The following is a 15,418-nucleotide window of genomic DNA, read 5'->3' as shown; positions in this document are numbered from 1 at the left end:
CTACAAAAAACGTATTAATACTTTTTTTCCTACGAGTAATCGTTTCTGAGATATAACGATTCGAAAAATTTTAATAGTCAAAAAATGCAAAAACTATTTTCTTCTTAAAACCAGGAAAAGCTCAACATCAAAAAGTTTATCTACTTCTGCAAAGGGTCAAAATCATATACTATTTTTACACGCAGTAACTGGATGTGACACGACATCTGCATTTTACAGGAAGGTTAAAATAACGATTTTCAAAATGTTTGAAAACAAGATTTAGTGCTCAAGTTTTTAAAAATAATAATTCAACTCGACAAGCAGTTATTACCAACGTTTAAAGTATTGCCCATCTGAAGCTATGACCTTTACCCATCTTCTGGGTACCCAATCTGGCAATTTGTGGATCACATCCCAAAAGAACTGCGCCGGCTTGGCAGCCAAGAATGAATCATGCAAATTCTTGATATCTTGCTCTGATGTAAACCGTTTTCCAGTGAGAGCGTTCTGAATCGACCGGAACAAATGGTAGTCAGAAGGGGCAAGGCCTGGGTTATAAGGCGGGTGAGGTAAAGCTTCCTATCCACTGTTTTCCAAACAGTTCGAAATAGCCACGTGGTGCCGAGCGTTGTCACGATGGAAAATTATTGCCTCGTATCTGGGCGTTTTTCTGCTCTCTTCAAAGGATTAATTGTGTTCGGTAGCGTTCTCTATTGATGGTTTCACCTGGATTTACCAGCTCATAATACAGCACACCCCTCTGATCCCACCAAATAGAGAACATTATTTTTGCGCCATGGATATGTGGCGTTCCAGCAGCATTTCGGACATGCAAAACCACCTTTCGACGTCTCTCGGCTTGAGTTCATGTGGAACCCAATTTTCTTGCTTTTGAATAAATCCAGATGCTTTTAAACGTTTTGAAATGGCTGCTTGAGTGACACCCAAAGATTCTGTGTTTAGCAACAATGTTCATCGAGTAATGCTTCCAGTTCATCATCTTCAAACCCAACTATTACGTTCTATTTGATCTTCTTGAGAAGTCCATTTCTGTGGCTTCGATTTTTTCATTAGCTGCTCTTTCTCCACGTTTCTGATCCATATACCAACACATGTCTAATCATTGCATTGTAGATCTTCATGTTTTCATAGTTTTTCTATTTCAGATATATCTTTATCGTTTTTCCATTTTTTGTCAAAAATAATTCCTAGATATTTATAATTCTCACATTGCGTGTCATATTACCTAATCATTTGCAAACTGGACGGTGTTTAACCAGGTGTCATCGTCGATATGGATTCCCAACACTATACTGGTTGACTATACTTTATTGCAGACTTTTTATAAGTTCTGGTTGTCTAATAAAGAAGTACTCCAATTGAAAGTTGTGATCCCCCAAACAAACACCTTTTATGATGAAGACGCCACGTTGCTTAGTATTTGTTTGGCAGCCATCGATAGTAAACAAAGTTTAGACGAGACTGTACGACCTGCGAACACCAGTACGTTAGTGGTTGACTAAATGAGGTGACGACTCCAGAAATGTTGAAGAAAATCCACAAAGGGGCACTGGATGATCGTCTACTGGAAGTGCGTGAGTTAGCAGACATAGTAGGCATTTCAAAAAGTGTGGTACATCGCATATTAACTGAAAATTTGGACATGAGAAAGCTGTAGATGCTGCATTAGCTCAGAATAGAACAAAAACAGAATCGTGAAGATGTTACCATCGAGTGCATGGCAATGTTTCACAGAATTAGGCCGTTTTATAACCATGGATGAAACGTGGGTTCATCACTTCACACTCTAGACAAAAGAACAATCAAATCAATGGACTGAAAAGGAGAAATCGGCTCCAAAGAAGGCAAAGACCTTTCCATCTGCAGGCAAGATCATAGCGTCGGTTTTATGGAATGCGCGCGGGATAATTTTTATTGAATATCTTAAAAAAGGGAAAACTATCATTGTGCGAACTTATTGCAACGTTCGAGCGAAGACATCAAGCAAAAACGTGTTGTTTCAAAAAGACAACGCACCAGCTCACACATCCGTAATTGCAATGGCCAAAATTAATTAATTAAAGTTTGAATTGGTACATCATGCACCCTTTCCGCCAGATTTAACCTCCTCTGATTATGTTCTGTTTCCAGATATGAAAAAATGACCCGGTGGCTGAAGATTTTCCAACAATGAAGAAGTTAATGGCTATTTTGAAGAGCTTGACGAAAAATTTTGTGCTGGCACTTAATTTTTCGATAAGTATTGTTTCACAATGTCACTATTACGAAATTATTGAAAAGACAAACAAACAAATATTGTGCATCGCTAAAAATAGTGATCAGGCACGGGACTTGACACAAATATTAGATAGAGGTCTTTGTATATGGGACAAATGCCAATACAAATCACCATAACTATGCACTCCTAACAAGTTTTTTCGGACTATTTCTTAAATATATTAACCATATAACTCTTATGTTTATCTACAGGAATCATATTTTATCATCAATTTTGTATATGTACAGGGTAATTCATTATAAATGACCCATATAAACGGTGCAGGTGTTTTTCAATATCGTAAAAACTTAAGTTTATTTTCCATAGTTTACACCTTGTATATTTTGAGTTAACTTAATTCTTACCCGATATAAAGTGTACAAAATTACGAGGTGTAAACAAAAATCCGATATTTAATTTTCAAAGCAGCTATTATTATTAAAACCAGCATGTTACATAACCTTATATGTTGATGAAAAGAGATTGTTAAAAAAGAAGAAGCAACAGTGCCAAATGAAAAAGAAGAACGGGGTAAAATAGATAAAAGAATAACAAAATGGAGGAAATAACTAAGACAGCCCATTAAAATATACCATGATCAGTAACATGGGTTTTAACAGAGGCAAAAAAAAATAAAATTGGTTATACAAGAGTTGATACTTTTTGTTGAGTTGAGGCTTTTTCAGGTGTAGAAAAAGGTTGATCTCGAAATTTATTTTTGACCAGCTAGAATAAGAAGAAATCATTGGGTGCTAAATGAGGACTGTACGGCGGATGAAGCATCAATTCGATGTTTTAACTGTTCAAAACTGTTTTTATTGTTTTTGTTTGAACTGATTGTCGTTGGGGAGAATGATTGGTTTCTCTGATTTTTTCTGAAATAAGAAGAAATCATTGGGTGCCAAATGGGGACCATACAGCGGATGAACCATCAATTCGATGTTTCGACTGTTCAAAAACGTTTTTGATTGAACTGATGTGTTACATTGTCGTATTCTGCGATTGGTTTCTGTGAATTTTTCGAACACTCCTGGCAAACAAATGTAGATTTGCCCGTTTTACGTCGCTCTAATGGAACCAACACAAGCCTTTTTTGAGTGATTGTCAAATTACGCGTTATCCAAAGCGAACAAAACTTTTTAACAACTAAATGTTCATGCAATATTGAATGTATGCGACTGGAACCAATACCCAATCTCACGATATATCATACGACGATATTGATTTCATGTTTTGACCAATTAAAAATGTCGAACTTTATGATGGCAACGTTAAATTTGAAATATTGGCATCAATGATGCCATATCTTAAACTTTAAGTAGCAAAAAGCAAAAAGGAAGGTGTTGAAACAGTCAGAAAAAGAAGAACTAAGAAAGAACTGATATATCTTTACAAATACCAATAATTAACAAGTTTCATAAAACCTTAAAAAGTGAGATGTTGGGGCATATTAAAAAAATACCGAAAAATAGATATGAAAATAGAATCAATGAAGAAAGGGAAGTAGGAAAAAGAAGAAGAGATTGAATGTAGTGTTGGAAGATATCAGAGTCGTAAAAAAATTTGGACTACTAAAGTCCAGAATTGCAACCTGTGGAGAAGACTGGAAAATCTTGAAGGCAAATATTTTTGATTAATTTAAGGAACTAACCATAAAATTGTGGCTATGGTATAGCCGTCAATCCCTTCCTCGTTTCTTCTTTTTCATACTATTCAGTTTATACGAGTGTTCAAAATTTGTGGTCGGCTTCAAAAGATTCAAATCAATAACAAACTGAAAAAACGAGGTATATCCACAAATTAAGTTCCATTTGGTTATAAAAAAAACCGTGTACAGATACAAGATAGATAAGTATTGTACAAAAACCTATAACTGGTTAACTAATTTTGTAACTAGCTCTAGAAATTCTTTGGGCACAAGTTTTGTACGTCTTCTTCTTAGATTGTGCGTTTTAAACCATGTTCATCATAATTTTTGAAATATTAACCACCGAGGAAATAATTAAGGTGTTAGAAGAGATGTAAATCGCCAGGAAATAAATCCGGGTTGTACGGAGGATAATCAATCACATTCTATGGAAGAAACAACACCTTTTCAATGTAATCCTCGGTGCTTGTTTTGTATTGTGGATATACCCCGTATATTAATTTCTACCATTGGGCAATCAAACCAAATAAAATGAAAAACAGGGTGGGTTGTAGCAAAGCAGTTTAGTGGATTTGAAATGATTGTAATGATAAGGAATATCAAAACAAATAATCTAAGGCATTATTAGAAAGGGTTGAAGACGTGTGTATCTTTGTTTCGAAACAAAGCAAACCCTGATGAAGAAGTGGAAGTACGCCCAGAATCTCCTCCCTCTCACACCCAAAGAAGTCCAGCGAAAAAATAAACAAACTCAACGTACGAAAGGTACAAACAACTTTCTTTCAAGGTTACTAATCTGCTGATAATCATATTCAACCGTATGTTAAGCTTGTCCTACTTCACATTCACATTCCCAAACCAAGTAACATCTTGACGATCCCCCAGCACTATCAAGTAACCAATTGTCTTCTAGTTAAGTCCTACCTATCCAATAGTCACTTTTATATCATATTAAACCGCCAACAGTCAAATTACTACTCACCAACTTTAGTGTTCCACAAGGTAGTGTTCTTGGGTCTCTGCTCTTCCTATTCTACACAACAATTGCGTCATTTGCTGACGACGTAGCGAGACTGGAGACCTTAAAGAAGCTTCTATGCAACATTACCTTGATATAACTCAAATAACATCTACCAATCGATTCAACATCTGCCCACTTGTAACAAGGTATGAATAGCAACAGTAAAAGACGTTAAATATTCTCAGACTACTTGGAAGAAGCAAAGTCAAACAGTTTGACTTAAGATGTAGTGAACCTTAGACGGAAATCAAAGTTGGGAGCAGGGAATACACCTAAAGGGATAAGCAAAATCAACATCGCTGAATATCATCCAAAGATTGTACGTTACTAGTCAGACACTTCATCATCATCTTCTTCCTCTTTCGGTAGGACCAGGTCTTGTTCAATCCAGTACGTTTGGCCCTCTTCTTGGATCTTCCAGAGAAGCTGAACTTCAGCTCTCGTAGCACCTATTTGGTGGTCTCTGCCTACAGGTCTGCGTGTGTGAGTTTTAGCCCACTTTGACCATCTGTCTTCTGGCATTCTTTCTACGTGATCCGTCCAGAATCTTTTTCGTGCCCTGACCCATCCTGTACGCCCAAATCACTCCTTATTCGGTCCCTGTGGGTGACTCCCTTGATGGTTCTCAGTATTTTCATCTGTGTGGTTTTTATTATTCTTTTTGTTGTTGATGTCTCGGATCTAAATTCTGAGGTATATGTGAGAATAGGTCTCGCACACGTTTTATAGATTCTGGACTTGCTCTGTGAGCTCATCGATTTGTTTCTCCACACTATATCTCTCAGTTAGCCGCTGACTTTTGATGCTTTCATCGCTTGTGTTCGTACCTCCTCTGTTTGGTTCCTTACTCCCAGGCAATTGAATCTTGATACCTGTTGATCATGATTTGAACAATCCTTTCATCAAGGACGAAATCCACGACGTCACATGATGAACACACCATTCAAAACAATTTACAACAATGGTCCCACCACAACAAGACTTTCTAAAAACTAGTTCCAAGACCTACTTCAAAATTAAGACAATATTAAGAGAGATGATGATGGGATCGTGGTAGATACGTAGATGATGATTCCCTTTCAAGCCCGAAACTTTTATACACATTTACTCAATATTCTGTTATTGTTGTAAATTGTAAATAAAGCAAAATGTCATGCAAAAAATGCCAAATTAGTAATAGATCCCAAGCGTGTAGTACTTGGGATCGTGGTAGATACGTAGTTGTTCAATAAATTATGTCATTCAATGATTTTATGGTTTGATAAACTCTCATTGAAAATCAAATCACTTGCTTTCTGTAATGGACTCCATTTCTGAAATGATAGAATGTGGAATATAGAAAAAAATCAAAGGAAGACAAGTCATTTTATTCAACGACAGACCTTAGACGTCGATCTCCTATTAAATGCTGTATGCGGCGTCCGACTTGAGCGTAAACGTTCCGATCGACGTCTGAACGCCAGGTACACCGTCAACGGTCATACGCGAACGACGACGTCTGTTATATAAAATGGATGTAAATTTTATAATTTTGGTGGCGTTTGTGCGTTTGAAGATACGCAGATTTTCTTTTTCAAATTTCAACATTTAATACTAACGCCAGATACGACGTTTAAGATGCAATTGTTCGAAATAACTAGAGACGTCAACGTGACGCGGCGTACGGCGTGACGCTGTACGCAGCCGACGGCGTTTATAGGAGATCGTAGCTTTATTAAACAGCTGGCTGAATAATTCGTTCGCTAAAGATAAAAATATAATTATTGTAGGTAATTTTGTCATATAAAATTGTTCTGAAACTTTCTGTCGATCTATAAAGTCGAGAATCAAACCATTTCTTGTGGTTTTTATGTAATATACGGTAAATATTAACCGCTGGGCTACTACCCACCTCAATAAAGGCAAAAAAACACACTCCACAATATTATTGAAGTAAATATATTGAAACAAATCAATTAACACGAAATTTAAAAGCGTAAAATAACAAGTTTCTAACAAAATCTCAGTCTCTTCACTCTACACATCAATGATTTACCCAAAACGGTTCTCCGGGTTTACTAGATGACGGTTCTTCTCCGCCGGATACTTTCTCTAATTCTTCAGCTGCGTGTTTTAAAACTGACGTAGTGTCCAATGTATTTTTCGTTTCTGTAGATCTTTTTTGATCTATAAAATATTCTATTTTGGAAATTACACTTATTCAACACGCAGAAAAATCACAAACAAAGCTATAAATGAGAGGTTATGATCACATAAAGATGGTACGGACACCACAAGAATGATTTATGAAGAAATGCAGACGGGAATGATTTCATCAGACGTACCTGCAATCTTCTTCTTAAAGGATTTCCTGTTAGTCCCATATTTATTAATAGTTTTAGCTTTACTAACGCCATCTAGATCGTTCAAAGATTTTTCGTCGTATTTTATACTATCTTTCACGTCATCAGATACCGATTTAGATATTGTACTAGGCGCTACTAGGATTTTATTCGTCCAATACTCGGTGGTATTGTGGTGGGTCTTTTCTAAAATCACGTCTACTTTTTCGCTACATTGCGGAGGGATATACTTCAAAGGTTCTTCTTCCCTTAGATTCGCTTCGAGTTCTTTACAAATACTATTTCTGGGTACATGAGGTTCTGTTTCTACGTTTAAAAACTCGTCACGATTTTCTGGTACTTCGAAATCTACGTCTTCGAACACTACCGTGTTCAGACTTTCTTCGGAGACTATGAATTGTCTGGGTATTGGCGAAGATGATGAAACTTCGTTCGGTTTTTCTTTTAGAACGTACCTGAGGTTTGTAGAAAGTAAATTGTTTTAGGAAGTTTTGTGTTAAGAAGGTATCATTACTAAATAAAGTTGAATTGACAGAATGACACGACGACGACATACTTAGATTTGAATTGTTGAGGTAAATACTAAAATAGGAATGCCGGATGTCCTAAGGTATGAGAAGATGTAGAACTTTATGAAGTTTTAAGTCTAAATTGCAGCGGATTCTAGTATATCTCGACGAATTATGAAAAACGAAAAGTACTAACTAGTATCAAATTCAATTCCATCAAGAATTTAACGATGATAATCTCGATAGCCTTAAGGTTTTGTATCATTATTAAAAATCTTTTTGACAACCAAATATTCATGCAGTACGATCTTGCAATATCATTTTACGCACATCATCGATGTTTTCTGGCACTACAACCAAATATTTAGGAAATTAATCATGTAGCGAAGTGCGACTACGATTGAATTCAGAAAAACCAGCGAAATACAACGGCTAGAGATGATGTTGTTGGTTTAATCCACGTCGAAAGTGATAGAAAATTATTTTTTAATCAAAAAGAATATTTCGAGTATCTGCAAACAACTCGAATAGCACTCGTATGACAACACGTTCCGTGTACGTTCACTATTAAAAACGTCAATGTCAACAATGTCAGATTTGACATATTCGTATCAGTGTTGCCATCGTCGTATCAAATACGACGGCTCGAGATGGCGCTGTTGGTTTAAAATACTTTAATACTTGAATAGCTTTTGGACCAGAATCAGAAACAGTTGAAAATAAGTTTAGTACATTATACATAAATTAAGTTTAGAATTTTCTGAAGAATCCCAACACCCTTTATATTATATCGACGTGTCTCAGCGTTTCACCCGAGTTCTCATTTTTTTATCAACGAATTTATTCCAATTGGATGTTCCTCAACATATACTATATATTTACATAGGACAGACATCTAAGTATCTAGAAAATGGAATAAAAAATCATCAATACGATAAAAAATTGCACTAACGAACCACGAAATATCAAGAATTCAATTATAAAGATTCAGAAATTCTTGGAACGGAATCTAATACACGAAAATTCTTACCGACAGTTCAAATAAATGGGAAATTTTTACATTTTACATTTTCAACTGATTTTCATAGACAAGAGACCTAAATCAAGAAAAATCGTCACGAAAAACATAAAAAGAAATAAATTTCATTATAATTTATATCCACTTTACTGATTTGCTAATACTTACGCACACGTCGACGTAACAGTAACCACTTTATACTTGCGTACATATAAATGTAAATTTTTGACTTTAACTATACGAGGGGGTACCCAAAAGAAACCGGAATAGCATTGCCATGAGTGGAGCTTTTGTAGTACTGATTTCTGCCGCTAGGACCTGCTTAACGCAACTCGTCGCCAGTTCAGTGCCGCGCGGGCCGTTGACCTGCCACGTTCTGTTCGTCACTAGTCACCGTTTTTACTCGGTAAAAACGCTGCTGGAACTGTTGTTGAAAACTCAAAGTGTATGAGTGATTTTCTCAATTTAAAAATGGCGACATGTCGATTGATCTGGCCGTCCATCGACTGCCCGAATCGATGAAAATGTTGAAAGAATTCGAGAGGTTCTAACAGACAATTTTATTGATCAACTATCTGAAATCTTGGAGCTCGGTTCGGCAAACAAGTGACTGGTTCTTCCACCATGAGAACGCATCTGCACACTCAGCCATCACTGTTAGCCAGTTTTTGGTTAAAAATAACATGATTCCGCTACCCCACGCACCTTACTCGCCTGACCTGGCTCCGTGCGACTTTTTCTTGTTTCCACGCATGAAAAGGGGCATGAAAGGACGACGATTTGAAAACATTGAAGACATCAAGAAAATAGCGATACAGGAACTTGCAGCCGTCTCTAAAGATGAGTATTTTGAAGGGGATAACGTTGTTTTGTAAATATATAGCATTTAAAAAATAATTCCGGTTATTTTTGTGTACCCCCTCGTATATATTTTTGTTAATTATTCATCAGATCAAAAAAATTCAATTTGAAAGATAATTTATAATGTTTCAATCAAATTAACTTTTGTTTCTTGTGGAATGTTAATCGACTCTTCTTCTATTCCACTAGCTGCAGAATCTGGTAGGAATATTCTATGAGATTTAGGTCAGGACTATATGCTGGCAATTCCATAACCCGAAAACCGATTTCTGCGATGTTATATTGCACGATTTGTCTTCAATTAAATCGACGTAAGCTACCACATGAATTGCTAAAATCTCGATCTATCTATAAGCCGTTAAGTTTCTTCTTCTGTGAACACGACCGACTTTAAAAATGAACACATGCTCCTATAGAAACTGCACCCTAGATCAAGCAGGAACCACCTCAATATGCATTCCGCTCTTCGAAGCAGTAATCTGCAAATCGCTCTTTAGGTCTTCGGTTGTTACCAAGAAGGTATATTCTGATCTCACACCAATTATTTCAATGTCCAATTGTCAATGAACTGGAGTAAATACGGGAGGTGTTTCAGGGGTCAGATTACTGTCTTCTGACTAATAATTAATCCTCGCACTTCGCGGAGCTGTTGTTGCACTTGAACGGCATCACGAAGGGATGTAAATCAGTTTTTACCTGTTACAGGTTACCTATGAAAGGATCCAGTCTCTTCGTAACACTGGTAAACTCTTCGAACCGCTGCGCGGCTCATGTCCAATTGTCTAGCAACAGGTAATTGGCCAAGACCATTTTCGATTAAAGCAATAAATTGGACGGCTTTTTGTGGTACAGAACTAACTCACTTGAACTGCTAATTTTTGATACAAACGCGATAATTTGTTATTTTCGTTATCAGCATCTAAACACGTTTCATTTGTTTACCGATTGCTACGCGTATAAACTCATATTAAAGCATTTTAAATTGTATTTGAAGCAGCATATTTATTTTTTTGATTTGATGAATCATTCCTCTAATTTATTTATGTAAAGAAATAGTATTTCGTTAGTTTTAATACGGTTTACTTTATTTATCTGTGGGTTATGATGTCTATGATAGATCTGTCATAAATGTCACAAATGTCACTGTCACAAGTGTCATTTTTTATCGATTAGAATAATATAGGTTAAGAAATATTGCTTATTTAAGAAAGAGTTGAAGAAATAAACATTAAAAGTCGTTTCTTTGTTTTTTAGAGCAACACATTATTTCTTCAATAAGCAATATTTCTTAACCTATATTATTCTAATCGATAAAAAATGACAGTTGTGACAGTGACATTTGTGACATTCATGACAGATTTATCATAGGCATCATAACCTATAGATAAATAAAGTAAACCGTATTAAAACTAACGAAATATCATTTCTTTACATATATTTATATAAAACACATAGACACAAACCGAGAATGTTTCAAAAAGTCATATAAATACCTAGGTTTATGTAAAGATTTGTCGTAATTCCGTTCTTGTTGTATCAAAAATTCCGGTATGGAGGTGTGGGATTTACTTTTTTTCAAACCGCCTTCAGGTTCTTCGGAAACTATAAATTTCCTATTAGACCCAACGTTTTTTTCGTCTTTTTCCGTAACTAAAAACCTTCTCGGACTAGGCGATCTGGAATTCTTCAAATCTTCGCTATATTCAATTTCTATATCTTCGTGATGATTTAAACTAATTATCGGCTGGGGGGTATTTTGATATCGTTGCAAATCTTCGGCGATGCGTTTTCTAATACCTCCGAGTTCTTGTACGTACCTATCGGATATTGTGGTGAGATCTCCTCGTCTCGGGGGTTCCCTTAAATGTCTCGTAATCTTCTGACAGAACGTTATTAGTTCGACGACACCCACACAAGTCACTAGCACCGATAGCATAACACCCATGATGGTAGGTACGTAATTTTTTTTTTGGTTACGTCATTTTTGGCAAAATAATTCTAATATGCAGTAAATATCGTGGATAAAATACGCGGGAATACTGCCAATAATTTTTAGTCCGCTAGTACTAAGTAGTTCGCGTGATATGAAAAAAAATGAAATTTGTTATTTTACGATAAACGGACAAGATGTCACTGAATCGAAATTTTTGTTTGGTTTTAATTATAAAGTTCGACTAATTAACGGCACATAGACGCCCTTGATATTTCGCGTTCTATTTGTATTGGCTACTAGATTTTTGTGACGACGCGACTCTTCAGATACGTCACATGATTGCAAATTATTTCTAATTTTAAAACAACATTTTCAATTCTTACATTACGAAGTCATAAATAAAACGAGCTGTGATTATTTGTCAATATATTTTCCCGTCATTTCCACACATTTTTCTCTTCTGAAGCTTCTATGCCACTATAGATGCAGATCAAAAATAGTCCGGTCAAATTAGATCAAAAAATAAGAGTGACGCTACATAAATTCCCATCGTGCTGAGAATTGACAAAATTGTTTAAAATACAATTGAAAATCAAATTTGATTGTTTCCCATCATTTCCGTGTATGGAAAAAATTTTATTCAAGATCAAAGGTCAAAAAAATGAGTTTTTCGCAATTTTCAGCAAAACGGTGAGTTTTATCATAAAAATACCTCAGACGAAAATTGTAGATGGTAAAATTATCTACAAGAAACGTATGAATACTTTTTTTCCTACGATTCACCGTTTCTGAGATATAACGATTCAAAAAGTTGTAAAAGTTATGTTTCAGATTTACTGTCATATTTAATGGCTAAAATGATTTCACGAGAAATACCAAAGCTGCAAAACAAAATTTGCATCAATTCATAATTTATAACTTATGACTGTTCCCACCAGTCAACAGAAATTTCTTATAAATACAAGTCTCACAACAACTTTTACAACTTTTTGAAACATTATATCTCAGAAACGGAGACTCGTAGAAAAAAAAGTATTGATACGATTTTTGTAGATAATTTTATGATCTACAATTTTCGTCTGAAGTATTTTCATAATAAAACTCACCGTTTTGCTGATAATTGCGAAAAACTCATTTTTTTGACCTTTGACCTTGAATAAAATTTTTTCCATACACGGAAATGATGGGAAACATTCAAATTTTATTTTCAATTGTATTTCAAACAATTTTACTGATTTTCAGATTGATGGGAATTTCTGTAACTTCGAATGTCTAAATTGACCGTACTAAAAACAGTCATCGTTCGATTCTGTTTTGTGTTCCAATAATTTGTGAATCGTTTTCGGGACTGCCTTTTCGATATTTGGTTGATAGCAAATACTGTTACAAGACCAGTCCATAGGCTGAGCCGAATCTAACTTTTTCAAATTGTTTTTCATTAAGGGTTCTGGCAGAATTATTGAAGATTTGTATTTGATGAAGTCGACGATGACGATGAAGATATTATTAACATTGTCAACGCACCGAGAAATCTAAAAGTTATTCGTTTTATAGCGAATCTTTTTTAAATTTGTTGTTTGAGCGTTTTTGTTATTTTCATCATTAATTTCCTTGCCCGCTCCCTCCCAATTTTTCCATTTTCCTCCCAAGTTACCGTATCACTTTTTTTTGAACAGTCACAAGTCACAAGTTTTTATTCTTTGTACATTTTTGTTTATAAAACTTTCTTGAACAATTCAACCTTCAATTTTATTTATTCTTGACTTAAACTAGAGTTAAAACCATAGTTTAAACTTCAGTTTAATCTCCAGTTCTACCTCAGGTTCTAAACTAGGCCCCAAGTGCTTATTGCATAATATATCTCCTTTTTGACAACATGTTTTTTTCAATTTTCATAAAGTTTCGAAGAAAATTATTTTTTAAAATTAATTTTTTGAAATTCGTTACGTCGACTGGTGTTTTCTATTGAGAAAAAAAAAATAAAGTGTAAGTATGCGAAATACTTTGAAATAACCGAAATTTTGCGCACGTCTCTCACGTTTTAGACATCAAATTATATATAATATCCTCCAACTACTCACGATAGATAGAGGCGAGATGTTTTCATATACCAGACACATTTCAAAAACATTTTATGTAGCCAAAAATGGCGCGCGTCATCTCAAATTGCATTTTACAGCAAATCAAAATGTCTTAAGAATTAAAAAACAATTCAAATATCGATCCGTGATTTTCAAATTTTTCTTCTATCTATCGAGCAATGATGTAACATCAAATCAAAACATTTGCTTCTACATATTTTTAGATAACCATATTTACTTTATGGTAAAAATTGGTAAATGGTTTAAAGCACGCACAATAACAGCTGTGGAATTTAAGTTTATGCCGTATAGTGAGACAACGCTGAACATAACCGATTCAGGTAACAGCGGCGTTTCGAAAGAACTTGAAACGGTGATGTATCTATAGTATTTAATATAGATCAGTGTTTCCCAACTTTTTTTTAGCCATATCCTACCGAAGCGCTTTTAAAATCCTCCCTCCGGATAACCGGAGTTGCCTCAGCTTACCTTCTTCATTAATTAAAGTTTTGTAATTCAATTGCGAACAACTGCGAGATTTTGAAGCTTCTGGGGGTTCACTCAGAGCCTGACGTCTACCAGAGGAAAGTTGACTTGACAACACAAAAAAAACCAGATGATACTTTAGTCTCGTCGAATTTGTAATATTTATTAACCGCAATTATTTGAGAAATTGTTCTTTTCTTTCAATTGTGTCACCGAAATCTAGCGTTGCATTTAAATTGCCCAGAGTAATATGGTTGAACTCGTGTCGAGTCCATTTTCGAATTGCGTCCTTTACAATCAAATTGCATTTCTGTAGAGCGTTGGCCCCACGTTGGGAAACACGGATCTATACATAAATCTAAGCTAAAGAAACTTATGGCGATCCCACGTCAATCTTCAAACAGAGGAGCTTTGGAAGAAATTTTCGTGGACTGTTAAGCCTCATCCCCCGTACGGCTAAAAAAACAATTTGGTAGCAAACGATCAAGTCACAAACTTCCTTCAACGGGAAACTTCTCCGAATTATATTCATTTCCATACGTTTGTTTCAATTTTCACAGTTTTCCCAAGTTTCACGTGAAATTCCACAACAATCCGTTGCTTTATTTTAACAGAAAAACAGCCTCTATACAAACGAAGACCACGGCTACACCGGTTTGTCTACAGACATGGTAGACATCGCATTAGAAAGAGTAGGCTTCAGTCTAAGCAGCTGTCAGTCATTTAGCGCATGCGTAATTTTTCTGTAGCAGCGCTTGTATCGTTAGAAACTCACGACGTGATTAAAGAAACCTTCGGCGATGCTGCCATGGCTAATTGGGGTATTTTTAAGTGGCTCAAGTTGTTTCCGAGAAGGATTAATTCCACGAGTGTTATTATGAAGCCTTCTTCGACTTAAATTCATTGCCACACACTTGTATAACCTATACAAACGAAGACAACGGCTACACTGGTTTGTTGACAGACATGGTAGACATATTAATAGAAAGAATAGACTTCAGGTTAAACAGCTGACAGTCATTTGGCGCATGCGTAATTTTTCTGTAGCAACTTTAGTCTCGTTACTTAATAGTCACGCGTCGTACAAAATGGAGACTAAGTTGAATCATAGTCAAAAGTATAAGGTTTTCAACGATGTATAAATTTGTAACAATAAACAATATTTTCTATTCAAAGGAAAATATTTCTTGATAAAAGAAGAAGATTGTTTCATGCAAGATGTCGCACTTTATCGGTTTGGTGCCATTTTCATTGCGTGC

General features: G+C 35.5%; 1 protein-coding gene across 4 annotated transcripts in view; it reads right to left on the bottom strand.

Moving 5' to 3' along the window:
* Window positions 1-15,418, bottom strand: part of LOC130449977 (four and a half LIM domains protein 2) — a 119,395-nt gene that overhangs the window by 35,340 nt on the left and 68,637 nt on the right. Inside the window, exons 1-3 of one of the 4 annotated variants that reach the window (XM_056788122.1) lie at window positions 11,153-12,151; window positions 7,254-7,726; window positions 6,965-7,095 (exon numbers count right to left, since the gene is read on the bottom strand). The exons of the other annotated variants lie outside the window; for them this stretch is intronic. Of the exons in view, the coding sequence (XP_056644100.1) occupies window positions 6,965-7,095; window positions 7,254-7,726; window positions 11,153-11,604 (1,056 nt within the window). The 5' untranslated portion in view covers window positions 11,605-12,151. Of the gene's footprint in view, window positions 1-6,964; window positions 7,096-7,253; window positions 7,727-11,152; window positions 12,152-15,418 lie in introns of those variants that run through there. 4 annotated transcript variants of the gene reach the window in all.

Source organism: Diorhabda sublineata, chromosome 10, assembly GCF_026230105.1.
Source record: "Diorhabda sublineata isolate icDioSubl1.1 chromosome 10, icDioSubl1.1, whole genome shotgun sequence".
Classification (NCBI taxonomy): Eukaryota; Metazoa; Arthropoda; class Insecta; order Coleoptera; family Chrysomelidae; genus Diorhabda; species Diorhabda sublineata.
Note: the sequence above shows the minus strand (reverse complement) of the source record. Positions and strands in the feature narration are given on the sequence as shown.